At 43.3% G+C, this 27685-nt stretch overlaps 1 protein-coding gene across 8 annotated transcripts in view; it reads right to left on the minus strand.

Annotated features, from left to right (window-relative positions):
• Nucleotides 1-27685, minus strand: part of ARHGEF7 (Rho guanine nucleotide exchange factor 7) — a 127321-nt gene that overhangs the window by 90546 nt on the left and 9090 nt on the right. For 5 of the 8 annotated variants that reach the window (XM_074910193.1, XM_074910176.1, XM_074910184.1 and 2 more), the window contains exon 2: nt 19948-20034. The exons of 1 other annotated variant lie outside the window; for it this stretch is intronic. In XM_074910193.1, the coding sequence (XP_074766294.1) occupies nt 19948-20034 (87 nt within the window). Of the gene's footprint in view, nt 1-9682; nt 9697-19943; nt 20035-20144; nt 20504-27685 lie in introns of those variants that run through there. 2 more of the 8 variants (XM_074910223.1, XM_074910203.1) reach the window with 2 other exon arrangements.

Consider the following 27685-nt stretch of genomic DNA (forward strand, 5'->3'; position numbering starts at 1 on the left):
ATTTTCACCATTTTTTACACTTTTTTTTCTAGATATCTATTACAGACCTTTATCTCACAGAATAATAAGGTAAACAGACCTTTGATCTGAACTTGTATAGTCACCCTTGGTCATTAAAGGCCATAAAACTCTTCCTCCATTTTTTAATCTCCAAAGCCAAGTTAGCATAACAATGTGCTTTTTTGCCTAACTTAGTCACTACAGAAAAAACCCCTCAGTAAAACACTGATTGAGCAGCAATAATTAGCCTTTATTCCCCAAACTCTCAAAACTATCCACCAGACTTCATTTTACAATAAAGGATTTAAAAGCTGAGTTAAGCAACTGAATAGTAATATTGGAAGATGCAGAAATATTATAATTACTGCAATTACCTGCTAGAAATTTGAGAAAACATTTTACCTAGGTCAGTGCAACTGCACCCTGTTACCCAAAGGGGCAATGCTGACTCAACGCCTCCCACAGATACACCCCACACACCTCCCCAGTGTGGGAATCTGGCCACGGGGTAATCAAGCAGTGAGTCAGCTCAGCTACAGGAAGCTGTTCAGCCTTAGTTTTCCATAAAATCAGCTCACTAAAACAACTCGCTCTGCAACTGCAGTCTGTAGATCTGACAGCGGAAAGTGGCAGGGCTGTGGCTGAAGACTGCAGACTATGGGGATTTCCCTTCACAAGGGCAGCCCTCCCAGCTACAGCAGAAAGTGTGGAACAAACCACATTCACCATTAAGAAATGCAAACGCCGTAATGCTATTATCACTAAATGCACCACTTAAACACTGATATGAACTCTGCACCACTTCAAATGCAGTTATTAATTAATGTCTAGGTTTAAATGCTAGCAGGACACTAGCAAGAAGAAACAGCTCCATATACCACTGTATCAACGTGTTGAAGTTAAGGCACAGAGCAGCAATAACATTTTGTTATAAAAATTTAATGCAGTATATTAACACGTAGGAGTTTTCCCCCCCCCCACTTAATCTTTGCTATTTAAATATCACAAAAACAGCCTCAGTCTAGAAGAACAAATTATGGATCATTATGTTGACCCGTCTTCACAGTTGATAGTGTGGAGTTGAGACAGTTGATACTAATGGGACTTCTGTGGGAGGGTCACGATTTTCTGAGATGCAAATTAAGTATGCCGAGTTAAGGATAACGCTTCCAAGTGTAACTGAAACCCCTACAGGGAAGCACTTAAAACCGAAACTGTCATTTACATAACACTTTAAGAAGAAAGGATACCAACCAAATCACATGGAGCTACAATATCCTCAGAAACACAACTCATCACAGACATCACTGTAAAGGCATTATAAATGGCTATAACACTGTGCCATTTAGCACAAGTCTCAGAACAAGCCAAAGTGTGAGCACATACAGACCCTTTTAAGACTGTGATCTCCGTTACAAGACCCTCCAAAAAACCCCATGTGAAACTCCTGCTGAGGTCACTGAAGTGCATGACACCAGTCTTAAGCCCTCAACATTTCAGCTGTGAGACCAGAGTAGATATCCTGTTATTACCAGAGTCATACTGCACTTAACCTAACTTCTACAAGAGATGAAGTCTACAAAAGATACTGCTGTATTAACATAGAAAATGCCAACGCAGCATAAAGTTCCCAGCTGAATAAAAGAAATAGAAAACTAGAAGGTTGTGTGTTAAAAGCAGTAACTAGGGCAATGATTGTAAAGATCCAGCCTCAGATAAGTTCAATACACACAAAAAATCCCAAGGTGCCCTGCGCATGGCAAAAGCAGGCATCGCGTCAAGCTGTGCCCAAGGTGATACCCTCTCATTCCCCTTGATTCTTAAAGCAATGGCACATAATGGCTACTTACACCTAACTTGGCTGCAGAAGAGGGGAGAACTTTCCCGTGTGTCTAACCACAACCAAAAATACAGCCTATGACCTAAAGATAAGAAGTTACCAGGTACCACACTATCATGCATCTAAAAACCTACTGCAGATAATGATCAAATAAAAGCAAAGGCTTTTCCCTTGCCTGAGAATGGGAAACAGGGAAAGTGCTCTGAAGCCATCAAGCTGGCACTGAGATCTGTTTGTGCACTGAAGGGTTGCTCTAGGAGCAGGGGTCAACTGCCAGTTTCTAATCCAGATGAGGACAGCAAAAATGCAGTGCAACGTGACACAGAAAACAATTACAGCAAGACGTTGTTCTTAGGAAATACAACGGCTAAAAAGCTATCTATACCTGTTCAGAAGTACAAGAGCTTCCATGTGCATACCACGTTTGTTCCCTGTATCTGGAACAGTAATAAAACGTTCATTTTCTGTACTGTATTGTATGCATCTCTGGCTAATCCAAACCTCTCCTGCAAGGTGTATCATCCTCTTTCCCAATTAAGAGATGTTTGCAAACTCTGCTTTCCAAAGTCCGGCTGTTTCCTCTCACATGAAAAACAAGTGACACCAGATGCTACAAGTAGGAAAAAACGAAATTAAAAATAAATATAATGGACTAAATGTGCTGTTCTAGAAACAGGTTGAAAAGTTAAGCAAATCTTTCCACTATGACGCTCCAGAAGCATTTAGAAGACAAAGATGGAATTGCTTAAAAATCTCCAGCAAAATTCTCTGAAGAAGTCAGTGCCACAAGAGCATTTTCTTTACAGAAGACATCATCAAGAAGGTGACTTGTGTTCTGGAAAAAGAATTTAAGTTCTTCTACAGGTAAGAAACCCTTTCAGACACGTTGCAAGAAACATAATGCAAAGATAACAAACAAGGTAGGATGATATTGGAGTTTTCCAAAAGATCACAGTTCCTAGAAAACAATTCCAAGTGAATACACTTTTTAACCTACTGGAAGTAACAGTAGCTCTGAAAGCAAACACAGTTTTTAGACAGATCTGACCCATAAAATAACCATTAAAAAGCACTTCTCATTTGTTTTTAAGAATAGACTGAAAATGCTTATTTTGTACAATCAGTCTGTCAAGCGAAATTTGTTTTACACAAGCCTTTGCAAGGCTTCTAGAATAGCCTGTCTTATTTTGTACAAAGATTGGCATGTTGCCCAATAGCACACACCTGATAAAGCAATACACATACAGTACATTCTCCTTGTATTTAGCATCCTGCAACAGAGTTAGTTTTAGGGTACCCAGTAAATAAATCCAGCTATAAAGATTGCTCTTAAAGCATGCAGAAATAGATTCCACAATATCTTTTACCAGCTACAAAAGCAGTTCCTCCTTCCAGACAGACATTCACACCATAATCTCTAAATTCACGCCATCTTTTAAAATGGAGTTACTACAACATGCTTCAAATAAACCCATAATGTAACATCTGGATCATACCAAAGCAATGCAAGTTCCGCTTCATGGCAACTCACCACCCTAAACTCCGTGATCCTAGTGCTTTCTGACCAATTTAACCTAATGCAGTCCAAAAGCAAAGCTGTTGTGGCTTCCAACACAAGACTGTCCCTTGCGTCACCCTGCTGCTCCAACTGCTGCCCAGGGTAGCCTGTCCAAATCTCTTCCAAACCAAGACAGCAAATGAGCAGCTGTGCTCTCGACAAGCTGTTGGAGCAAGAAGTTCTCTGACAGTCAAACACGCTCACTGACTCAAAATGCAGGCTGCGTCTCCTTGCATAAATTCCCTTGAAAAGACTATTTTTAAAAGGCAGGAAAAAAAGGAGGAGAGTTTCATGTTGTGAGGGGAATTTCATGTCCTTCATTAACTTGCAGGAAGCGCACCTGAGGCTTCCTCTTTAGGACTACAAAGCGTCCATATTCTACAGAAGCAAAAGAAACATACAAAGATGAAAAGGTTGCCTTAATATTAAAATCAGAATTTTTTTCAAACAAACCTCAATGTATCTCACTTCAAGCATCGCTACAGTTACCTGAGGATAGACACTGCCATGAAAATATAATTATTTCACTTGGATAGTTTATCTAGTGAAACTATTAGTATTCAGTAGGCAGTAAGGACACTCCTTGATGAGACCTGCCTTAACTACCACCAAGAACAGATTCAAGCTTCAGAGCAATTACAGGCAGCAATTACGTGGAATTCAATCGAGCTCCGGGACTTTCAGTAGCAAAGCAAAAGCACCAACACCCTATCTGAAGGGCTGAGCACTGCAGAGCATCACCACACCAACAGTTCTGAAGTAGAAACCAGTAGATTGCTGACAGGCTTTACTGCAGACCAGCAATCTGCAGGATCAGAACCTGGTAGCCCTGTCAATACCAACACTTTCCATTATCAGTCTTCTATTTTCTATTAAACTTTCCTAAACGTCAAACATTTGGACTAGTATTTTTCATGAAGTGCATGAGCCTCATGCTTCATTTTATCATTATCACAATATTTTACAGCACTTCCCTATCCAGTCATCACCAGAAATGACATTGAGAAAACAATGTTTGCCAGAATCCAACTTCAGGAGATACAAATCTTGAAACAATCAGCTCCCTCTGCTTTGGAGCAGAATTTCTAAAGGCTTCCTATCCTATCGAAATTTCTTTCCAAAATGTACCAGAAATTGTCCCCTAGGGAAAAAGAAAAAAAAAAATAGTCCACCCAGTTTTGCCCAGCTTAAGATCCAGTGGCTTCATTTTGTTAATTTTTTTCTTTAAACCAGTCTGTACACATGCTTAGGACAGATAGAGCATGCCACAGGTTCACACAGGAGTCCACTTGCAAAGTACAGAGCAGTAATGCTTGCTGAAGGTCTCAACACAGTTCAGACACCAACACCAAAAGAGAAAGCCTCCAAAGAGAAAGCCCAATTCAAATGCTGTGAAACAAAAACTAGATTCAGTACTCAGGGTGGAACAGTAACTTTACCAAGGCTAAGTTTCACCTAATTTTAGGAAATCGGTTTTCAGCTGTCTGGGTCCATACTGCTTCCTTTTGTATCCCCACAGGGATATATATCCCATCCACCATAGGTCATTCTCTGAAGAGACTTTTGTTGATTGTAAAAGGAAGCCTCCATAATTATCTTTAGCTGTGGTCTAGGAGACAGAGTTGAAAGCAAGGGAAGGGAAGGATAGTGTTCCAGAGAACTGCAGCCACTGGAAATCCCAATCTTCAGCCATGCTCTCAGCTACAAAGTTACACCCTCTCTTTCCCACCAGTTTTTGAGCCCATCACCCCCTTTACTGTAACAAAATGCATTGGGTAAAGACTAAGGCAATCCATTTTTTTGCTGGGGTAGTTCTCTGCTTCAGAAGCCTGACCAGCACCAGAGATGGTCTACAGTAAGTAGCAGGAACAGATAAAAAAAACACCTTTCTCTGAGCAGAGATGGCACTGACTTACTGGTCTCAGAGACCTCAGAAATCCAGGCTAGATGGCTGATGCTAGGTTAGGAATGACAGAAGAGAGGAAACAGCAAGGCAAACCACTTGCAAGAATGTGCCAAAAGGAAGATCAGGACTGAAAACGCAAGTGGGAAAACAAAGCCAATAAGAAAGGGAGAACAGGAAAGGAGAAACAGAAATGGTTGTCAGGAGCTTGATGTAGAAGCCAAGTCATGTCATTCCTCTGCTATCAACAAATACTTAGAAAATGCAGCAGTTGAGAACGTGCTCATCTCTTCCCAGATTGGCACAAAGAAGAAACATGAGCTTACCACCACCAGCAGATACGCTGACAGTTCAGGTGCAGAGGCTGAGCAGGAGACACAGCAGTTCTGCTCCCACACGGCAGCATGCTGCCACAGGGAGCTTCCCCTCGCCCCTTCTTTCTTTAAATCTAGGATCACATAAAGATGATCCGCATATTCACTGTACAATAATCAACTATCACCATTTTCCTCAAGATATCTGTCCCCATTTAGTACATAGGGCCAGGCTGGTCAAAAATCAATCAGGAAGCCTTAAAAAAAGGATTTGCCTGTAAGGGCATTTTCCCAAGCCCCAAATCTCTCCCATATAGGACATCCTCCTACCCACCACATTCTACACATTACTCAGGCAAATCATTTCACTTACCTGGATTAAAAGCAACTTCAGAAAACGTGTCCTAGTTTGCATTTCAGCTCCAAAAGGCACTGAGTTTGCAACACATGGAGGTTGATGCAGCCGTGGGCAGTGCTAAACTAGTATTGCCACTGAGCCAGAAGCTCACAAAACCTACTCCTTTAGATGTCCATGTTATTTACTGCAGAAATCAGAAGGCACAGTAAGATGCCAGCAAACTGTGCCTCACAGTGAAGCCAGCTGACAGCTACAGCAGAGAAATTAATTCCCTCTATCTGCCACAACATTACTACATCACTACAAAAGAAGTAATTTTGAGTTGATCCACTGCTTTGTCTCCTCAGCTGCTCAGAAACCAAGGCTTTGAGCTAAACAAGCATTTAAATGAATTTGAGGCACCACTGAAACTATCCCCTCACTCTGTGCCAGCCCCAGCTCCCGCCTGACCCCCATGGTGAGCCAAGTCAGTGGAAAAGAGAGCACATTGGTAGGATACTTCCATCAGCCCATCTCCCTGCACCACCTCACCTCAGAGTGACAAGCACCTGAGCTCGAAGAGGGAAGGGCAAGGAATATGCAAGCAACAGCATGAGCTGCACTGCTGCAGTGGGTTTGACCACAGCCTGGCTTCAGTCCACTCTGCAGCTTGTTTAGCACTCACAGCTGCAACTGAGGTCCACGGGAGCTGTGTCAAACTACACTTTAGCTTGGCACTCAAGCACTGTGAAACAGGGATAATACCACTCCTTCATAAACAGTCTTAAAACCAAATTAAAAAAAAAAATTGTAAATATCTGACCCTACTGCGGAAAGCACCACAGAACATCCATGCAGAAGTTACTAGTTCTGCCTCCAAACTAAGACTTAAACCAAATCCAAGGAAAGTCTGAGACCATCCAATGAACAAAGGAAGAGCACTGAACAGTCTTCCAGCTGAAAACAGCCAAGGTTCCTAAACAAAACCGAACAATTACCTATTACCACAATTCACATACAGAGGAAGCTAATAAAGCTTTTTGGTCTCATCATAACAATTTTTCTTTGGTCAAAGACTTAGCAACATCCACAAAAAATGGAATTGAGGAAAGCGTGGTACACAGAAGTTAGTCTGCAGTTTTTCTGGCTCTAAAATGCTTTTATAATACAGACAAAGAGAAGTACCCTACTTAATCAGCTAAACCAATACAAAACCTGATTTATTTACATCTGTGCAAAACAAGCCCAAATTACATGCTCTTGAGCATGTCAACTAGGAAAAACAAAACACGGCATTTTAAGTTACAATATTCTGTCATTTCTAGCTCAAAGAGTACTTCCCAAGATCTGAGATTTTTGGACTGCTCTAAAGGCACATCTATATATTCTTCTGCATTTGCTGACAACAGCTATAAATAAAATTATAATCATTCACTTAATTCTGAATTATACACTGACATTTGAAAATGAGATACTTCTAGCAAGCAGTATTAACAAAAAATTTGAGAGATAAGCCATCATAATAAGCAAGAACAGACAGGAAAGAAATCAAACTGACAGGCATCTTCGAAACTGCAAAGCCCTCCAAGCCAACTAATTAACTTAGGCCATAAATAATACCTAGATGTGGTCAATTTAACTATCAGCATTTTAAAATATCAAAGTCAGCTAATTACAACAACTGTATCTTAACAATGAAGAATTGCTCTTTCAGTTTAAGAGCCAAATACAGAAAATAATTTAGCTGTATTTATACATGAAAGTTATCTTTTGCAAAACGTTCATGCGACACAAGGGTGAAGAACTAGCCTAAGGCAAAGGATGTGAAAATGCATTTTCTTGTAATTTTCTTTATGAAGCTCATAAACCTGTGGGGTGGGTGGATTTAAATAGCCTATTTGAATAATGATTAGATTACTATAGATTAACATCCTGTTTCATATTTGTAGTTCAAGCATTTTTCTAAACATTGGGTATCCATCTTTAGGAAGAAAAAGTGGGAGATTACCCTATCCTCCACACACTTAAATGCTTTAACATACACAAGAACAAAGAATTTGATGGAATTACAGAAAGAGCTATGTCATGATTTCTGTACTGAGGCTGCTTTTAGACAAAACATGGTAAGCAAAGTGTAAATTCTGAAGGCACTCTAGGTAGCTAATAAACATACAGAACATGCAAGAACAAAAACATTTCAACACACTTTGCATGGAAAACCAGTTAGTGTAACAAACAGGAAGAAGAATTTGTGCCTACTGATTTAAACCAAACTGCTTCTAGGCACTTTCTGCTAACAAATATTAAAATCAAGAACTGACTTCTTCTTAAAGCTAATTTTTATTCATTTATTAAGTGAACAAGTGGGGGTGGGGGCGGTGTGCTAAATTCCACCCCCTCTCCCAGTCTCTTCGCTTTGTATTAACTGAACAAACTCAAAACATTTGAAGAATAGACTGATCCAGCTGAAAAATAATAAAGGTCTATTTATTTTAGGTTGGGTTGTTGTTGCCGAAAGAGGAGGTCCCAGTCCCCTCCCTTCTCCACTGTGTCCTTTGTGCCACACTCACTCAACTGATCCACTCTGATACAGTTCAGAGGGTCAGTTACACTGGAAGAAAAAAAAAATCTAACCCACCAGAGACCAGTAGGGAAGCAATGAACAGCTAACCAGGAGTCTTGACGTTTCATCTAAAAACAAAGCAAGAGGTGTTTCTGCTCATATTTTATTAAAAATAAACATGAAACAGTGTATTATCATCTAGGTGAAGCTAAAATAATACTTGGGCAGTACATGCTTGCTGCCAGAGTTGTAAGGAACATCAAATGCTGAATTGCAGGATGCCTGCCTAGGGGTGCTTCCACGGCAACTCACACTCCCTAACGGCAACTAACACTCCCTTCAGCTTCTCCATCAACCAAACCAACACCCCCTCCCCCTTACACACACACACTTGAGCAACTTTTGCCCATCAACAGTGTTCTCAAAAATAACTTGTTTGAAAATTGGAGCAGGATTTCAAATTCCATCCAAGAATCTGCTGAAATATGCAGTCCAGCTCCTAACAGGTGTCCCTAACTCCTCCCTTGTACCAACCCTGACATTCAGACCCTGAACTGAGGCAACCTGGCTCACCATCACATCAGCAGTGGGCCTGGGGGAAGCACAGTTTTCTATTGTTGATGGTGGAGAGTTTTGTTTTTTTCTGAGACAGTAGGGAGGGAAGAGGTTGGATTTCTGTGGATTTACTCAGCCAGCTGGCACATGTAAGAACCAGCACAAGATGAAATGGCCATGGCAGGGAGGGCTGGGGAGAGCAAAGTTGGGAGCAGACCTCATCTTTTGGCAGCAGTGACCAGTTAAGTTGGCTCCCTATCTTACACCTAAATTCACCACCAGTTGATGTTACATTGAACCACCAATAATTCCACCATCAAGTATTTTTGTGTTACTTTAATTCAACTTCATTTTCCTGGCTCCAGAGGAAGGTGCCTAGGGCTCAGCTATGCGCAAAGCTGCTCAGCACTCCTGGAAGCTCTGCTCCACCGTGCTGTCACTGCCAGGCAGGTGGGAGAGGGGAAAGCTTTTTAACCAGCACTCAAACTCTGCCCTAGGACATCCAGAGTACCTGTTCCTAAAATTTTTCAGAGGGGAACTTGATACCAGGAAAAAAAGAAAGAAAAAAAAAAAAGCAAAAAAGAGAAAAAGGAGAGTTAGTGCTTTCAGAACACTATTAGGAAAATCTCAGAACATTCAATTCACCCTGAAAACTGAGGACTGTTTAATTTGTTACAATGCTGCAAATACAATTAAAAGAAAAATGCCCCTCACACTCCCCCCACTCCCCCACTTTCATCTGCTGAGTGATCCGCATGAAAGAATCAAACCAGTTAAGGCCCCTTTTTGGAGAGATCAGAAAAAACAGGGAAAAGAGGGAGGGATAACTTAATTAAGGCTAGGGCAATGGTTTGGTTTTCCAGCAGTACCAGCCTAAAATGAGAAGAGTTACCGCTTTTGCTGGCACTTCCAGCTAATAATTCCCTAAAATCATCATTCAAAAGAGCCTAGTGGTTCTTGTGAAGCAAGAGTGGACATCACAGGGAGAAGGCTTGATCAGGCATGAATTTCACAAGATGTTTAACGTATATATCTGGAAAAAAACTATTAAGCATGTCATCACCACATTCTCACTAACCACCATTAGTCCTCTCTGATAACCACTCTAATGCCCTCAAGGAAAACAAGTCGGGCATAGGGGGTAGAAAATAAGATAGTGGGGGGCAGAGGAATAGCAATTTAAAAAAATATGTATTAAAAAAATCACTCAACACTACCAGAAGAGTATCTGTGAGGGTCCTTCACAAACAGGAAGTATGCCAGCTGGTAATGGCATGTATTTGTTGTCGGGTTCCCCCCCGCCCCTCTATTTTTTCCTTTATTACTTCACCACCAAAGGCAGTTGCACTACTACATTCTACCTTTCGTAAGGCTGGTGAGGCAAGTAGCATTGAGGATTTGCACTGGAGCAGGGGCTTGGCTCAGTTTTTAATGTTTCATTTCTAAATTGGACTCAAAAGCAACTGCTACTTAATGGTTTCTAAACACTTCATTCAAAGAAGTGCAGCCAACTGGATGATGAAATAGAGCAGCACTCTACAGCTGCGCAAAGTACACAACAGTCAAAAAACGTGAAGAAGTCTGAAAACAGCTTAAAAAAAATAAACAGCTGAAGTTTAGTGGGGGAGAAGGATCAATCAGGATTTCATCTCCTAAATACAAGCCTCCAGACCCAGCTCTTTAGAAAGGACCAGGTAGACTGGAAACACCTCACCCCCTCCCCACTAGCCCCAAAGGGCAAGAGCTGGTGGGCTGCCCACAGGCTCTACCTGCTCCCCCCAGCAAGGGCTGCCAGCGTGGCAGAGCCACCTCAGAACACCAGGCAGGCAGACCACCCTGAACCAGAAGGAGCACCCCTTTTCTTCCCAAGCCATCACCAGTGCTCAGGCTAGTGTATTTGCGCTTGGCCCACAAGATGGCACTGGCAGAAAGACTTTGCTCACTCTTTTTTCCTGTCTCCCTGCCTCCCTCTGACACCAAGCTCACCACTGGCCCCGGACTGATCCAGACAAGGACTGCCACCTACTGAAACATCACATCATCTTTCCACACAGCTGAGTTTCTCTCCTCACCTGCCCTCAAGTTACCCAACCAGCTAGGATCCTGTTGGCTTCATCAGACAGGTAGGCAATGGACTGAGACACCACAGCTGAAGATAGCTTATTTTCAACAACAAGGGTCTGTTGTTTTCAGCACTACTATTTTCAGTTACCTAGAATTTTTCAGTATTACCTGAAAAATGTAGAGACCTGGAAAAACCTAGCAGCGTCAAAAAAACATGGTGTTTCCCACACTGGTAGACTCCAGCTCCCAGGAATACTGACAAGACTAGCCCAGCATCTGATGAAACATGTGAACACAGTTAACTACAATGAAATAGAGGGTTCAAGCTGAAACATGCAAGAGCTAGAGCTATCTGGATATTCAGCTGAACACAGTAAGATAGGATTAATTCCTTTTTAAAAATCACCATATTCTAATATGCCTTTTCCTTTCAATTAGAGGAAGCAAGCAAGGCACTTTTTCTCCTTTCATCAAGACAATCCTGCAAAATCAAGCCTCTAAAACCTCCCCTCCACAGCAGAGCGCGTATCACCTTTCCCACACATGCCAAGACATTTATACTCAAGCAGTAGTCAGACACAGTTGCAAAGCTGGAAGCATTTAAGAAATCCGAGCAAGCCATAGAAGACCTAGATTTGACATTGCATCATTCTAACATAACTGAAGTGATTTATGTTGACTCTTAAGTCCCAAGTAAAATAAAATCAAGATTCTGCCAAGATCACAGTAAACAAGAGCAGCAGCCTGTTTTGCAGAGCTACTCTCTTCTGTTTAGTCCACATCTCAGCAACCATTCTGCTGGAGTTCTCCACTTGCTAAAGAGATGCAACACAGTTGTTGTCACAAAAGGAGAAAGTTTCCCAAGTTCCTGTGGAGACCAAGCACTGCCACTTCACATAGTGCAGGATGCACTTCAGCCATGAGAACCTTATTAGTCCAAAAACACACATTAAAAACATACAAAGCCACATGATTAGATCTGCAGGTATTCAAGGTTTTTTCACAAAGAATACCACCACCTATAACACACTCTGTATAGAGGTACATCACCCGTTCTCCCTCTGTCTCATGCACAAGCTTGGGAAATCCAGCTGACACCTAATAACAAGGTAGTGGTGTTCGGTACACGCAAGTGCAATTGTAAAGTGCAATCTTCATCTTAATTTCTCTTTTCAGTACATTTACCAGTTAAAAATTTCTTCCAAGTCTTCAAAATTATTCAAGAAAAGTGAGGGAGGGCAGCCAAGATTTCAGAAGTTGGACTTCAGAAGTCATTTGTAAAAACCACAACAGCAACTAACAAGACCACAGCCATCCTCTGTGAAGGAAAAAGGCAGGCAGGCCCCAACACGTACACGGACCTGCCTTCCAAAACACACTTCACTGCTCAACACTCACACCACAGCAGGTGCAACACTGCCCCAAAGCCATCTCCATTCCCCTCTCTCACCACCCAACCTACCATACTTGCTGCCACTCTCCTGCAAAGAAGGACGGAGCAGTTCACCTGCTCTCCTCCCAAGAGCTGTCTTCACATGCAATATCCCCACCACCCCTGCACAGCTCACTCCTCACTCAGGGCTAAACAGAAGTCCCTCCTCTCACAGCTCTCGACCTTCAGAAAGCCTCACTGCACTTCACCCTAAAGAGCTGGAGGGCAGGAGAGGGCTACAGAAATGAGAGAGCAAGAACTCTGACAAGTCAGAAGAACAGCAAGCAGCCTCTTCTCCCTTTTTTCCCCTCTCAGGGACTCAGCAGCTCTGCTCAAAACCCTCCTTCCCTTCAGGCACCTCTACCCACCATTTTCTCCCAATTTTCCCAGTTTCCATGCTTTCCCTCACATGATTAACTCCCATCAAAGCAGCACTGAAACTCTTTTGTGAAAACAGTTTGCTGTATTTCAGCATAAGAATACAATACTGAAATCTTCATGTGCATTCTAGATTAATAGTGCAATACATTTTAATTGCTAGACGAAGGTTTATTTTATTCTTAAGATCCGAATGAACACCACAAATGAAGCAGTTACACAGAAGCCTCTCCCAAACCACAGAGCAATTCGTTCGCAAAACTACTCTGAACAGATCTATCTATACTACACAACATTTACAGTGAAGTGCAGCGTGTCACTGCAACTCACCTTGAACGTCCTGACCTCCAAGACACAACTGAAGCATTTTGGATGTATTTTAACATGCCAGACTCACTCACCCTCATGTATAGTCCATGCCCCGAAGACAAACAGATCTGCACCTGTGGTAGATTTGCCATACCAGACAGACTCTGTACATGCACACTCACTTATATTTTTGTGTTCAAAGTATCACACCAGCATGCAATAAAAAAGAATTGGCAGGAATTAAAGTATTTATGGGCCAATTCAAAATTTCTGAATTATTTTTTACTTGGGAAATATTGAACATTGCCCTTAAGCAGCCAAAAATAATACCAGCACATTCCCCAACCATGTTTGTTACAGTATTTCCTACAAAGCCACACACTTGTAATCCACATTTGTTATTTGCTAGCTTTTTCTTTTTTTAAGTCTTAAAAATTACTCAGTATCAGGTGCTTCTGAACATGTCCTCCACTGAGGAAATGCATTCTTCCTATTTAATGAAAGCCACTGGAGTCACTTCAGTCAGAAGCGATAGCACAGTACCACACTACTGGTGATGCAACAAGTTTGGCAGAATCTCAAGAAATAAATTCTCATGGGAAGAGAAGGAAGGTTTAAGTGAGCAGTGAACAGTGTGAGGATCTGAAATGCTACCATGCACATCCATGTTTTAGACTGTTCTACTGAGTAAAACTGTAACCGCTGATACTACACCCCTCCTGTCCTAATACCTTACGTTCCTGCCTCTGTGTCACCTTCTCACCTACGATGACACTAATGGTATACGAGATGAGGAACTGGTTTGACCTTTAGAAAAAAACAAACAAACAACTATTTTTCCACCATTCTATTTGTAAAACATCTTTAAAGTAGTATTCAAAGGCTTCTCAGGGGGAATACAAAGAATTGGTAAACACATGAAACACAGTCACAGTTCTAGACTACTAACTACTACTTTCTGCATCGTCAGAATCCCTCACATCATAAAAAGAAGCCATTCTACAGAAATAACATAGTTAGTCAAGTAACAGCATCTTCCTGTCTTAGAAAGGTTCCAAGATGTGCTAACATGGCCTTCCAATCATTCAAGTCAGGCTGTGTTTCTCTATTGTATGTGATGGGCAAAACAGAACAAAAAGAAAAGACCTGGAAACTAACTGCATGAAACACCGATTTTCAGAACTGTCATATTAGCACATGAGAAAAAGGACAGAAACCCAGGGGCTGGGGGGCAGTCATGTTTTAGAAGGAGTTGCAGTGACATGCTGCATTTTGCTGTAAATATTATCTAGTATAGATCTGTTCAGAGCAGTTGTGTGAACAAGTAGAAATATGGGGGGGAAGAATACAGTAGACATATCTTTAATAAAAGATAAAACTTCCTTGTACATTTTTTTCCTTTTGTAAAATTTACCACTAAGATGTCATCCTCTAAACAAAACCTTCAAATGTGTGGTCTATAACCAATGAATGGTAACTTTAAAACATAAAAATTCTAGAAAACATTTACAACAAAGAATTACAAAGACATTCAGCCACGGCATTTGGCAGCACACCTTCTGGGTTAGAAAGACATTCTCTGTTGGAATAAAACCAAGAGCAAATCTAATGAAAATACTGTTCTTGACAAGATAAAGATGACAGTCTGACCAAGGGCTGAAAGGAGTACATGGGTGATTGAATTTCTGTATCATCGTCATAAGACTGGCCTAAAGCTCTTCAGCACTAGAATCCTAGTCATTCCTAACTCGCTAACAGATGTCAGCTAAGTCCATCCACGTTAGCAGCTTAGCTTTACACTTCCATTACACAAATAGGTGTTTGAAAGCCAAGTTGCAGAATGTCCTTCCAAGGCCCCAGTGGTAGTAGGATTGTAGCCTTAATGATATAAAGTATGCAAGGCTCAGAGAAAAGGAGCATCACCTAATAGATGAACTGCTGTAGGTGGGTGTGAGGGAAGAAGACAGACATGCAAGCTTGCTCTCAAAAGATTAGATGGTCCAACAGAATTACATTGGTACCCCCTGCAAACTTTTCCTCAAGGCTAGAGCTGTATTATAGATATTTATAGACATTTGTATATCTTGATTAAATTTTGAGAGCTATGAATTATATTTCCCAAATTTGCATGCAGTGTTCTGAACCTTAAGGGCAAATCCTTCTTGTACAACAGACTTAATAATAAACAAACACAGGATCTTCTTGGACTGGGTAAGACTGCCAGGTTTGCTTTATTTCTTCTTTGGTTAGTTCAATGTAGAAATAAAATCCTGGTTTTGACATTGCTGCCTCTGTAAGAAAAATGACCATCCTGAATTCCAGAGACAAGTAGGTCTCTTGGCAGGTACGAAAAAGGTTCTCCGATCTGTGGCTTGACTATCTTTTTCCATTAGCCAGTTGCCATCTTTCCCATCAGTATAAAAGTTAGAAATACAAAACATTTTTGAGCTCAAGAAGCCTGTTAACATTAGATATTTGCAAATAAGATTGCATTAATGATTTATTTGATGAAGAGCAGCAGAAAAATGCTGCAAGACACCACTCAAGGAATATGATCACATAGAGGTTGGTATAGTTCACAGGATATATCAAGCATTCTGCACTTCAAAGAGACACTAACATGGTTTTCTATTAATCTCTTTTTGCTTATTATTCTACATTTAACTGATCCCCAAACAAATTTCTCTGCTGTTGAACTATACAGCAATTTCTCCAGACCTCTTTTTAGCCCTGCAAGCTGTCAAGCAGCTCTGGTCAAAGAATGACTGCTTTATACTGAGGAAGCTGAAACTCCTTCACAAGAGACAAAACTGGAGTAACACAACCCGGGTACAAGACAATCACAAAGGCAAAACTTATTAGGGCTCAGATAGGAAAAAACGCTCTGTGACCATCACTTTGGTTTTGTCTCTTTTGCCAGACTTCCGTGGAAGACACTGTATACCTGCAGTGAGTTAGTTCCACCTCAACTATACATATCCTTCTAGAACAGAGTCCATCTTGTACAACAGTCTAGGATTCTGTTTTGAAAAGCCAGTCACTCTTCTCACACCCAAAGATAAAACTGGGGGGGGGAAACAGCCTTTAAAGTAAAAATGGCAAGAGAAATATATGGCAAATACCCTCTGCCTAAGGAAAAAGTGCACATTAAGTTGTGGACTGACAATGTAGACTGCTATTCTACAGTCCTTTCTAGCTACATTGACTTTCATCACAGGCAGTGAAGCTTCAAAGTAGAATAAACTACATGACACTACAATCATTCTAAGAAAACACTTAACAGTTTCCAGAAAGGAAAAACAATATGAAGTTGCAAATTCAGTCCCTGGTTGATGTCTTAGGAACATTTTTTCATTACGAGGTCTCAGCTCTATGTATCTGATACAAACAACCTGTGTTTAAAAAACAATTAAATAAACAATACTCGCAGAACATTCTTCTGGTTATTTCTTGAAATTTTCTCTGCTTTACCAACCCAGATTTCATCTTATAAAGGAATGCTGCAAACTCCAGATTAAGTACTCTTTTTGCTCTGCAACACTTAAACATCAAAAAACACTGGGGAGAGGTGGAAGGGAGCCATTGGTTTCCTTTGAGGAATGGCAATCCTTCTCATTAAAATTTGAAATATCCTTTCTGAATATCCTACTATCTTTCTAACAGGCCAAACTTACTGGGAAACAAGAGGAAGAAGAAAAACTTTCATACACCAGAACACTTCCAAACCAACAGTTTTTCACCTCTGCCCCTTGTTTTTAGGGGAGGATGACAACAGTCATCGCATTGTCTAATAAAAAGGATGCCAGAGGAGAGCATCCCAAAGAGGGCACCTACTGCTGTGCAACTTTCCGTTAACCACAGCAGTTTATCAAAATCTCAAACATGCTATAACAAAGTCTCCAAAACTGGAACCATATAGAGCTCCAGAGCAAGGCAAAGACCTCTAACATAGTTTCATAAAAATACAACTCTACAAGTTCCAAGATGAGTTCACATCTGAGAGCAAAAAGTGCTTGTGCAATGCTGAACCTAGGCTAACCAAACCAATACTGTGTTTTTACCACACTCACAAAATTACACAGTCACCTGATGCAACTACATATAACTCAGATCCAGTGCCAGGCTCAAGCACACCCCTTGTAGAGCCATGCAAAACTCCACGTCGTGGAGTATTTGTTAGGAAAAGCACCACATTAGTGCACAAAACAAGGTCACAGCTCCCCACACCACTCTAGAGGTTCCTCCAATACCTGCATTACCCAAATGTTTCTCCTATTTAAGGAAACCCATGCACATCCACCACTTTGACAAATATTTATACTTACCATTGACTCTTTATTAGCTAATCTGCCCTCTCTGAAAATATCCCCTTCACTGCTTCCAGAAACACCCTTCACACTCTGCTCAATGCAATCTCTAAATCTGATCGCAACTAAGGAAGCATTACATAGACACTGCACAGAGGAGCAATGGCATCTCCCCAGTTCTCACAGCAAGGAAGGCAGAGATCCACGAGGGCTGACTCACACCTTGTTAAAGGAGACAGGAGAAAGGGCCCAGGATTAGTGGACAGCCAAGAGGCCTCTGCCAGCTACTCGCTGGCTGAATCCAGGCTGCAACTCCTCTCATCTTTGGCCGCAGCTAGGGGGTTGGAAAAATTAATGAGAAAACACCAGGGAACGGCCAACATACAAGCCCTAAATACACACACAAGAGGCTCCATAAGCCCAAGCATTTGTGCTCCTTCCTGCCAGCCTCTCAACTCTTCTGGTAGCTCGGGAGTAATTCCTGTTCCAACATGCTGAGCTGGAAGCTACTGCAGCCAGTTACCTCCACGTGTAAGAAAGGAGTTTCCGGCAATCTTGCTGAGAAGCCCCTGAGGCCAGGTTAACAATTTGACTATGCCCAGAGATATTCAGGCTCTGAGAGCAAGACCAAAATTATCTTTTAATCATTTTTCTTCACTTTCTTGTCACTCCCAGGAAAAGAGCTGAGAAACGCTTTCCGCAGCTACAAAAGAGAGATCAAACTGCAACACTGTGACTACTCCCAGCCCATCATGATCGAAAAAAATTCACTCTTAATGACAGACCTGTTGTAGGAAGTAAGCAAAGAGAAGAGGGAGGGGGCAGATACTTAGTATATTTTTTTACCCTTTTACTTTAACACTCCGGTTATTTCTGAATTGAGATTTAAAGTGCCTCCCTCCCCCATTCTCTTTAGCTCATGCATGCTGCCTACTTGAATTTTCAATCAGCTTTCATACATAAACGTTCAAAACATAAAAACCTTAATGCAGTCCCAGAAAAGACAAAAAGACAGCTGCTTTAAGGAAAAAACGAATGCTGAGATAATGCAAAGTCCACCCCAGAACCTGTTTTCTGAGTATTTTAGAATTTAAATTTTTTGTCTCCCAACAAATCCTAGAAGATTCTCTAATGGGGGGGGGGGGGGGGGGGGGGCGGCGGGGGAGAAAAGAAAGGCAGGTAAGAAAGAATTCAAGATCTTATTTCACAAAGAACAGCAGTAAAAGCTATTTTAATTTTCATCTTTCCCTATGACGAAACCTAAGATTAAATGTAAATCCTGTAAGTATCATTAATTTCAGTAATGATACTTTACTGTTTAGAGGCCCCAGTAAAGCAATCTGAGTCTTTTTAATGATATTCTGTTACTGCCTGGCAAAATTACAGGCAGGACCAGAGGCACTGTATGAACCTGAAAACTAATTAAAGCAATGCTTCACTAATCTAAGTTCAGAAGCACTAGAAACCATTTTTTTCCACCCAAAAAAGCGTCTCCAAGAACTGAAATTAGAATACTCCTGACTTTCCAATGCAGAGAAGTTGCAACCTGGTTTTAAATCGCATCAGTTCCTTCCCACGCACACACCCCAAGTAAACTCGACAGCAGCATGTACTTGCTATAGCTAAATATACTGGTAATATATGACTACCTAATTTGCAACCCTGCGAACGCATGTTCAGAAAAGATGGCAGTTTGCTGGGCTTTTATGTAATGTAAATTTAAACAGAAGAAATAGCACCTCTCATTTCCTTTAATTAGTGTTTCATTTGGTTGTTACCAACTTAATTTCTATAAGCCAACTCCGGCTCACCAGAAGCGGTTTCACAAATAAATCGGAATCAATTTATCGGTTTATTACCGAGAATCCGCTTGAACAGAAAAGCGAAGGTTTTATCTGCAGTGGAGCCGCACAAACCCCTCCCCGGCAGCATCTCCCCGCTCCGCACTGACTGAGGGATGGGGCGCTCCCTCCCTCTGCGCTCGGTGAGGAGAAGCCAGGCCCTTACATGCCCCTTCCAGGAGGCACCGCACATTTCCCCGTCACGCCGCCAACCAGCCAAGCCATCCCGCGGCGACCGAGGCCCGGCCGGGGCACCGCCGCCACCCAGACCCACCGGGCAGCGGAGAGGCGGCAGAGGCAGCCCCAGGCAGGCAACGGCGGCTTCCCCCGCCGCCCCCCGGGCCCGCCGCCAGGGGAGGGGCGGCCGCCACCATCTTGTCAGCCGCCCGCCACCGGCAGCCCCCGCGGCCCCGGGCACAAAGGGAGGGCAACGCCGACTCCCGCGGCGCCGGGCGGGCAGCGGGAGGCAGAGACATGTGTCCCGTCCCCCGACCCCCGGGGATCGAGCCGGGCACCCCCAGCCCGACCACCCCCGCCCCGACTCACCTCCAGGCGCAGGGAGGCACCGCAGCCCCGCAGGAACTCGCGGATGTTGCTCAGGCACTCGCCCTCCGTCCGCGGCTCCGGGTACACCTGCAAGAGAAGAGGCGGATGGCTCAGCGCGGGGATCAGCAGGGACCGGACCGGACCGAACCGGCACGGCACGGCGGCCCCGCTCCGCTCCGCCCCACCGCTCCCCTCACCTCCCGCTCCCTCCGCAGGCGGCGGCGGCAGCGCCGATCGCTCCCGGTGAAGGGGTTGAACCGGGAAGTAAACACGGAGCACAGGAAATGGCGTGCGAGAGCAAGGGGCGGCGGGCAGGAGCGCGGGCAGGGGTGCCCCGGCCAGGCGCGGCCCCAGGAGGCTCTGCCCGCCGCGGGGCGGGCGGCCAGGCGGTGGGAGGGAGGCAGGCAGGCAGGCGCGGCTCGACCCGGCCCTCCCCTCCCCGCTCCGCTCCGCCCCGGCTGCAGTCGGAGGCCCGGCCGGCGGTGGGAAGGCGGGAGCCCCGGTGGGAGCGCCCCCAGGCCTCGCCGCTCAGTAGGTTTGGGTTTTTTTTTCTTTTTCGTAATAATAATAATAATAATAACAATAATACACACAGCCCGGTGCCATGACGGGTTTGGGCTGCGGGGCGAGGCGAGGCCTCGGGCCCTGGGCTGAGGGGCAGTACGAGGGGGAGCCACGGCCCCTCCCCGGGATGGCGCGTCCCGCCCGGGGCCGCACCGGGAATGATCGTGCACAGGGTAAAACGCCCACGCCGTCTGCGGGGCTGCCGGTGCCCCCGGTGTTTTGACTTTGGTTCACCCCCTTAAGCATCGGTTTTCTAACAAGGGAATATACCAGAAATGTCCCAAAGGCCTCAGTGGAAAAATATCAGTACCCCGAGTTAATAATCTACCAATTCCAGGGTCCGATGTTAACGAGCTTTGTTTATCTGTAGTTCAATAAACAGCTGCAGTCTCTTCCTACCCCAGAAAAGAAGAAACTTCACAAAGGGGAAAAAACCTTGACTGAACTTAAAAGACGTTTTGGCAATGCAGCCACGTTCATGCTGCCTTCAGTTCAACCTCTACCTGAAAGTGAAGTGTAGATCTTCCACGGAAAACCAGCCAGCCCCATGGGGTTCAGGGCCCTAGATTAATTTAACCACAGTTTAACTCGAATTCTGTGTGCACGTAAGCATTGCTTCACAATAAATTCACTGATTTCTATGAAGTAGTTCAGCAAACAAAGCACTGCCCAAACTGAGAGATAAGCAGACCTGCAGCCCTGGACACCTTTGGGAAGGGAAAAGCCTAGCACAGAAGTGCATTGCAAGTTGCTGGAAGGTAAGATGGTAACATGTACCACTGTGTCCTTTGATTATGCATTGCACTCGGAAGGAAGATTTGTTAAATGCACATGTATGTCAAGGCTACATAAACCTGCAAGCATAATCCATTTCCATAGCGTTGGGAACTTCACATAAGGTTCACTCCAAACATTGCATCAAGCTGAAACCAAGGTAGTGCCTTCCCGTATGTTTATATGGTATCAAAGCTATCTCTGACACTGTGATACCACAAAAACTAACAAATACAACAGCATGACAGGGTGAACCTGGTACAAAGAAAATTAAAACACAAATCACTAGCACTTTCTAAACACAAAATTCAATTTACTTTTAAATGAAAGCCACTGTTTCATAATACAAGGAATTTGGTATCAACTTGAGTTGAAGAATTGTCCTTTACTCAAGCAAGTATACACACACATCCCCCAAACTCCTCAAATTGTTTGGTACTAGGATAAACTGCTGTGCATTAAGAATAAACCCTTTAACACACAAAAACATAAAGGGAACACCAAAGAAGTCCTACATGGGTACAACAGCCCAAAAGATGATCTCAGTAAATTTGGAAAGGATACTAGCAGTGAGGCAGCCCTCCTGGAAACATGAAGAGCTCCATCCCTCTTGCATCGTTTTTGCTGGTTTTGCATTTATTGCTTGTTATACTTTTTAATTACTCTGATTAATTTACTTAATTCTAGTAAGAAATCTCAAACTTGGTCAATCATGCCAACATCCCTTGTTAGAAAGGGTTCCTGAGAATCCCATTAGTATTCCCATATTGATGCTTCTAGCATGCTCCTTTCTCCACGTTCCTAATACTTACACAATAACTATATAGTTGCAGTTTTTTACTTTTTTTTTTCTTAAATTATTTGCATAATAACGGTTTTGATCTCCCTTTATAGGTCAGACTTTCTCATGTCTTTTGCAAGCAAAATTTTCTTGGTTGCTTCATCAAGGCCTCTTTTCATTCTGAGAAACCTTAAAATCATAGAATGGTTTGGGTTGGAAGGGACCTTAAAAGACCATCTAGTTCCACCCCCCCTGCCATGGGCAGAGACACCTTCCACTAGACCAGGTTGCTCCAAGCCCCATCCAACCTGGCCTGGAACACTGCCAGGGAGGGGGCAGCCACAGCTTCTCTGGGCAACCTGTTCCAGTGCCTCACCACCCTCACAGTAAATAATTTCTTCTTTATAACTAATATAAATCTACCCTCTTTCAGTTTAAAACCATTATCCCTCATCCTATCACTACGCTCCCTGATAAGGAGTCCCCTCCCCATCTTTCCTGTAGGCCCTCTCTTAAGTACTGGGGGTTGAAATTACTTCTACTCTCCAAAAAGAATAACCTCTAACAAGAAAACATAATAAATCTAGAAACAAACATTTTGTCTCATAACATAATCCACATTAGCACTCCTTATTCCCCAAGTCCCTGCACATTAAACAATTAAAGAGAGACTCAGTAATTGTAAGAAACCCATATATAGGTACTACTACCTCATAAGACTTGCAACATACCTCATAAAAGACCATACAATACCTGAAAATAGGCCCAAAAAAAGGGGTAAGGAGGGACATCTGATTAGAAGAGGGCAAAAACTTCCAATTAGAGGTTAAAGAAATCACAAGCAAAGAAAACCCAAACCCTGAAAATTGTCCTCTTTCAGGTCTGGATGTTTAAAATACACGCCAAATATATATCTGCGGGACTTCAGCCCTACCAGCACTCTAATTCATATTTCCAGTTAAAAAAATCATCTTCCCTCAAAAGAATAAGTTATATTAAATCTTCAGAAATGCCATTTCTTCTCTCACAAAACAAGGGAAAAGACTTCAGGGACGATGCAAGAGGCAGGCTATGTTTTCTCAGCTCTGTGGCTACAGTGGCATTTTTATCCAACAGGAGACAGAAGCGTATGGGCTACAAACCTAAAAATATCTCAGCATTTGTATCCTGCCAGAAATCGAAAGTGTTAATGATCCCATAAAAAGAAGAAAGCCCATTAAGTTATTTACCTGGGAAATCTTAATGTGATTCTGGCAACCTTCTCCAGGTGGCTGAGAAACACAGTGAGGGACCCAAGTAACAAACGTGCCCCCCCTGACAGAATCTCATAGTGCAATTATGTGGGCAAAGCCCATGTTGTAATCACACTTATGGTATATGACATGCTTTACATACAGTCATAGGAAGGTCAGGAGGATGACCTCTCCCTCAAAGATCACATTTATAGCCTCACAGACTATTCAAAATGTAGCAGAACATAAATGCAAGCAGACCACAGGCAGGTAAGGTTCCAGTCTGCCTGGAAGATGGCAAATACATTCAGAGAGAAAGAATAAACAAAATAAAATAAAATTGTAGTCCAAAATTACTCAGCTTATTAAAAATTAGATTGCATGTATGTAAAGCAAATGAAATAGAGGTTATCTATTTTCCTCTCCAGTGTTGCTTCATCCTCTTGCTTTCACAGACCAAGACCGTTAGTTCACTAATAGGGATTGTTATCTTCTTATATGTCTATACAACTCCTAGTACGGAGAGGCCTCAGTGTCCAACTGGAACCTCTATGTGCTCTAGTAATACAAATAAAAAGGTTAATAGTAATTAGAAAAGACAGGGATTCCAGAGGGACCTGATGGATTCTTAATTAGGGACCAGGGTTCCACCGTGTAATCCAAAGAGACAAGTGTAAGGTAATACACAGAGCAGCAACAGTTTAAACCACTTCTTCATGGTTCAGGGACAGGTTCTCATTAAGACTGAATCTCTCAGGGAGTAGTTCTGGAAATCACGAATGGTTCAGTGAGGACGCTTATGTGACGTACTGAAGCTATCGAGGAGTACATCTTCCGACATCCAGAAAAGATGGAGAACAATGTGCAATACAAACAGATGGTACCTAGCTAAATGTTACATCTCTTTTGATCAGTTTAATCAACAACAACAAATGTGTTAAAAATGGCAGTATCAAGAGAAGGTATGACAAGGGTGGTCTTAGGAATGAAAAAGGCTACCATTAGTTCATTTGGACAGTGAAAGCGTGTGAAGAAAATAAGCAAGGAATGTAAAAATAATGAGTTAAAAAGAAAAATATCTCCTTTGATTGTAATGAGGAAACACAAAGAATTAAGTAGGAGACATCTTCAGCTACATGCATGGAAAACTAGCTGTTTACTTGCATTTATCTGCTGAACAAGTTGACAAAATGGGTCAAAGGAAGAGAGGTGTATGAGGTCTTTAAATACAAACTGCATTCTGCCATGAGGGAAACAGGATGAGATTAAATGACAGCAGAGTTACTACATTTAAGTTAAAAAAAAATTAAAAATCAATCATTCATCTAGCACGTAATGTAATAGGTACAACATGGTTTACTACGTAAGAAGACTATGTTAGCTACTAGAAAGCAGAAACTAATAGAGAATCTAACAGGTAGCTGCAAACTAGAAGACACATCCAGCAGACACTTAAAAATGTCCCATTCAGGAGTATGACTACCCAAGACTGCCGTTCAAAGACTCAGCCCTTGAGTCAGGATATAAGGAGAAAATCCCATAAAGAGACAGCCCTGCACTGTGAAGAGCACCCCAGAAGAATGCAATCCCAAAGGAAAGTGTTGTAGTGACAGGGTGGACAGGGGTGCTGTCCTCTGTCACAATGTGCCAGATCATTTTTCCTGCACCCTGTTCATCCTGCCTGGAGCCTTTTACACCGTAACTGTTTTCCTCGCATCAGGAAACAGTTTTCTCTCCATCTTTCAGAGCACCTTGTACACACAGAGCACTACTGCAATGTAACCAGTAAAAATACTATAAACAAACAATGCAGCAAAGCTCATAAAAGGGTCCTATTGATCACATTTGGTCTCACAGCAGTGTTGTTTTGTGTCCAGCCCCTTTCAGTGGCTAAGGCGCAACATCAAGGGCGACTGATCTTCGATGGAGCATGATAGCACAGAGGCAAACACCTCCTGCACAAGTGCTGCAGGCTGGGATTTGTCGCCAGGGATAAAAATGAGATTTGAAAAAATCATGAGGAGGAAATCAGGCCATTCTCACACTAACCTGGGCTGTGAAGATGCGGGTGATTCACTGTGCAGCAACTCCTGCAGGTTCCTTCCCTCCTCACTGCTCCCAGCTGTGTTACCTGTCTGCTCCTGCACCTGTCCCATCCCTTGGGGCACTTGGGTTTCCTGCTCTGTCCTCTGTCCCAGAGCACTTGCCCCCACAAACTGCACCCAGCAGGGCCAGAAAATAAAGACTGGCATCATGTGGCATCCTCCATAGTTACATGGGAGGACTTTGCTTCTTGAGGAGGAAGCATCCATTGCTAGGGACCAATGGCAGGTGCAGCACACCCTCTGTAACCAGTGAACAGAGCTGGGCTCAGATGACTGCAGGTGGAGCTGCATCGTCCCTTCCAGGACAGCAGGAGTCACAGCTGCACTTTAAAGGGTCGCATATTCCATGTCTTTAAGTGAGGAGCACTCTCCATTTGAGCCCAACCACTTCATGGACCACACATCTTGCTGGTGGCGTTAGGTGACATTAGCAGGATGCTATAATTAAAAACATGGATCAGGATTCTCAGCAGGGCACAGATTTGTTTTAAAATCAGTGGAGCACCAGATCTTACAACGATACTGTTTCTGCAGTACTATAGCTCTTTAGCACTGACTTTTCCAAGCCTACAGAACCTGCTGCCCACAAACTTTTCAGTAATAAGCTAGGCAGCAGTTAACTGTGTGCTAGACACATGGTATTTCAGCATGAGAAAACCCGTGATCTAAAAATGCAGCAGCAGGCAGTCAGCATAGATAGTAATAGCTAGATCCAGTAAATGACTGAAGTTCTTACAAGCCATGCACTACAGTGCCCAAATTTTAAATTCCCAGGGCTCATGGAAGAATTCACCGGCGCTCTGAACACAGAACAAAGGGGAAGGTCAGTGTCTTAAAATACACCCTAAAATTCTCCTATGCTGAGAAGAATACCTGTCCTTGAAGTTAACCTAGAGCTAAGACACAGCAGCAGGCAAAAGCAAGAGTGCGCTTATGTTCTTGACCCCATCCAGGACTTTAACAGAGTGAGCCTCCCTCTGCCAAGCATCCCAAACTCCAGTCATCTGCCAGACTTACAAGAGTCCTTTCAGTGTACTTTGGAAGAACTCACCAGTGCATCTTCTCTGAGAAGTGACAGGTGTCCACTTTTTATTAAATAATTTGGCATGGAGGTTCCCAAACGTCTTGCCCTTGGACACTGCTATTAGTGACAGCCGCAGCAACAGCCCTCAGATCCCACTGCCTCACTCCATAGCCATCAGCACAGTTAACTCCACGCCCGACACTCCTCTGCTGCACATCCTACCTCACCACACCAGTCCCTGTACTCCATCCTTCCATTTGTCCCACCTCAGACCACACAACACCACCTGCCAAACCTGGAACTCCAATCCCAAACTCCACTCCCACATTTAGCCCTACTCTTCTACCACTCAATCTTACCCCACCACCTGCCCTTTACTGTCCAATGAGCCATACCAACTCATCAGCTACAGCTCCATTCTCCTTCAACTTCCACCCTGCTGTGGCACCTGTGGTGGTTGGTTGTGGTAGGTTAACCCTGGCTGGATGCCAGGTGCCCATCAATGCCACTCTATCACTCCCCCTCCTCAAATGGACAGGGGAGAGAAAATATAATGAAAGGCTTGTGGGTTGAGATAAAGACAGGGGGATCGCTCACCAATTACCATTGCAGGCAAAACAGACTCGACTTGGGGAAATTGATTTATTGCCAAAGAAATCAGAATAGGATAATGAGAAATAAAATCAAATCTTAAAACACTTTCCCCCAATGCCTCTCTTCTTCCCAGTCTTAATTTCACTCCTGATTTCTCTGCCTTCTCCCCTCCATCAGTGCAAGGGGGTGGGGAAGGGGGGGTTGAAGTCAGTTCCTCACACATTGTCTCTGCTGCTCCTTCTTCCTCACACTCTTCCCCTGCCCATGCATGGGGTCCCTCCCACGGGAGACAGTTCATGAACTTCTCCAGCATGGGTCCTTCCTATGGGCTGCAGTTCTTCATGAAGAACTTTCCACGTGTCCTTATCTTGGGTCCTTTCCATGGGTTACATTCCTTCAGGAACAGACTGCTCCAGCATGGGTCCACCACGGGGTCACAAGTGCTGCCAGCAAACCTACCCCAACATGGGCTCCTCTCTTCATGAGGTCACACAGGTGCTGCCACAAGCCTGCTCCAGCACAGGCTTCCCACGGGGTCACAGAGTCCTTCGGGCACATCCACCTGCTCCGGTGCAGGGTCCTCCCCAGGCTGCAGGTGTCTCTCTGCTGCACCATTAACCTCCACGGGCTGCAGGGACACAGCCTGCCTCACCAGGGGCTGCAC

This window comes from Athene noctua, chromosome 1, assembly GCF_965140245.1.
Source record: "Athene noctua chromosome 1, bAthNoc1.hap1.1, whole genome shotgun sequence".
Classification (NCBI taxonomy): domain Eukaryota; kingdom Metazoa; phylum Chordata; class Aves; order Strigiformes; family Strigidae; genus Athene; species Athene noctua.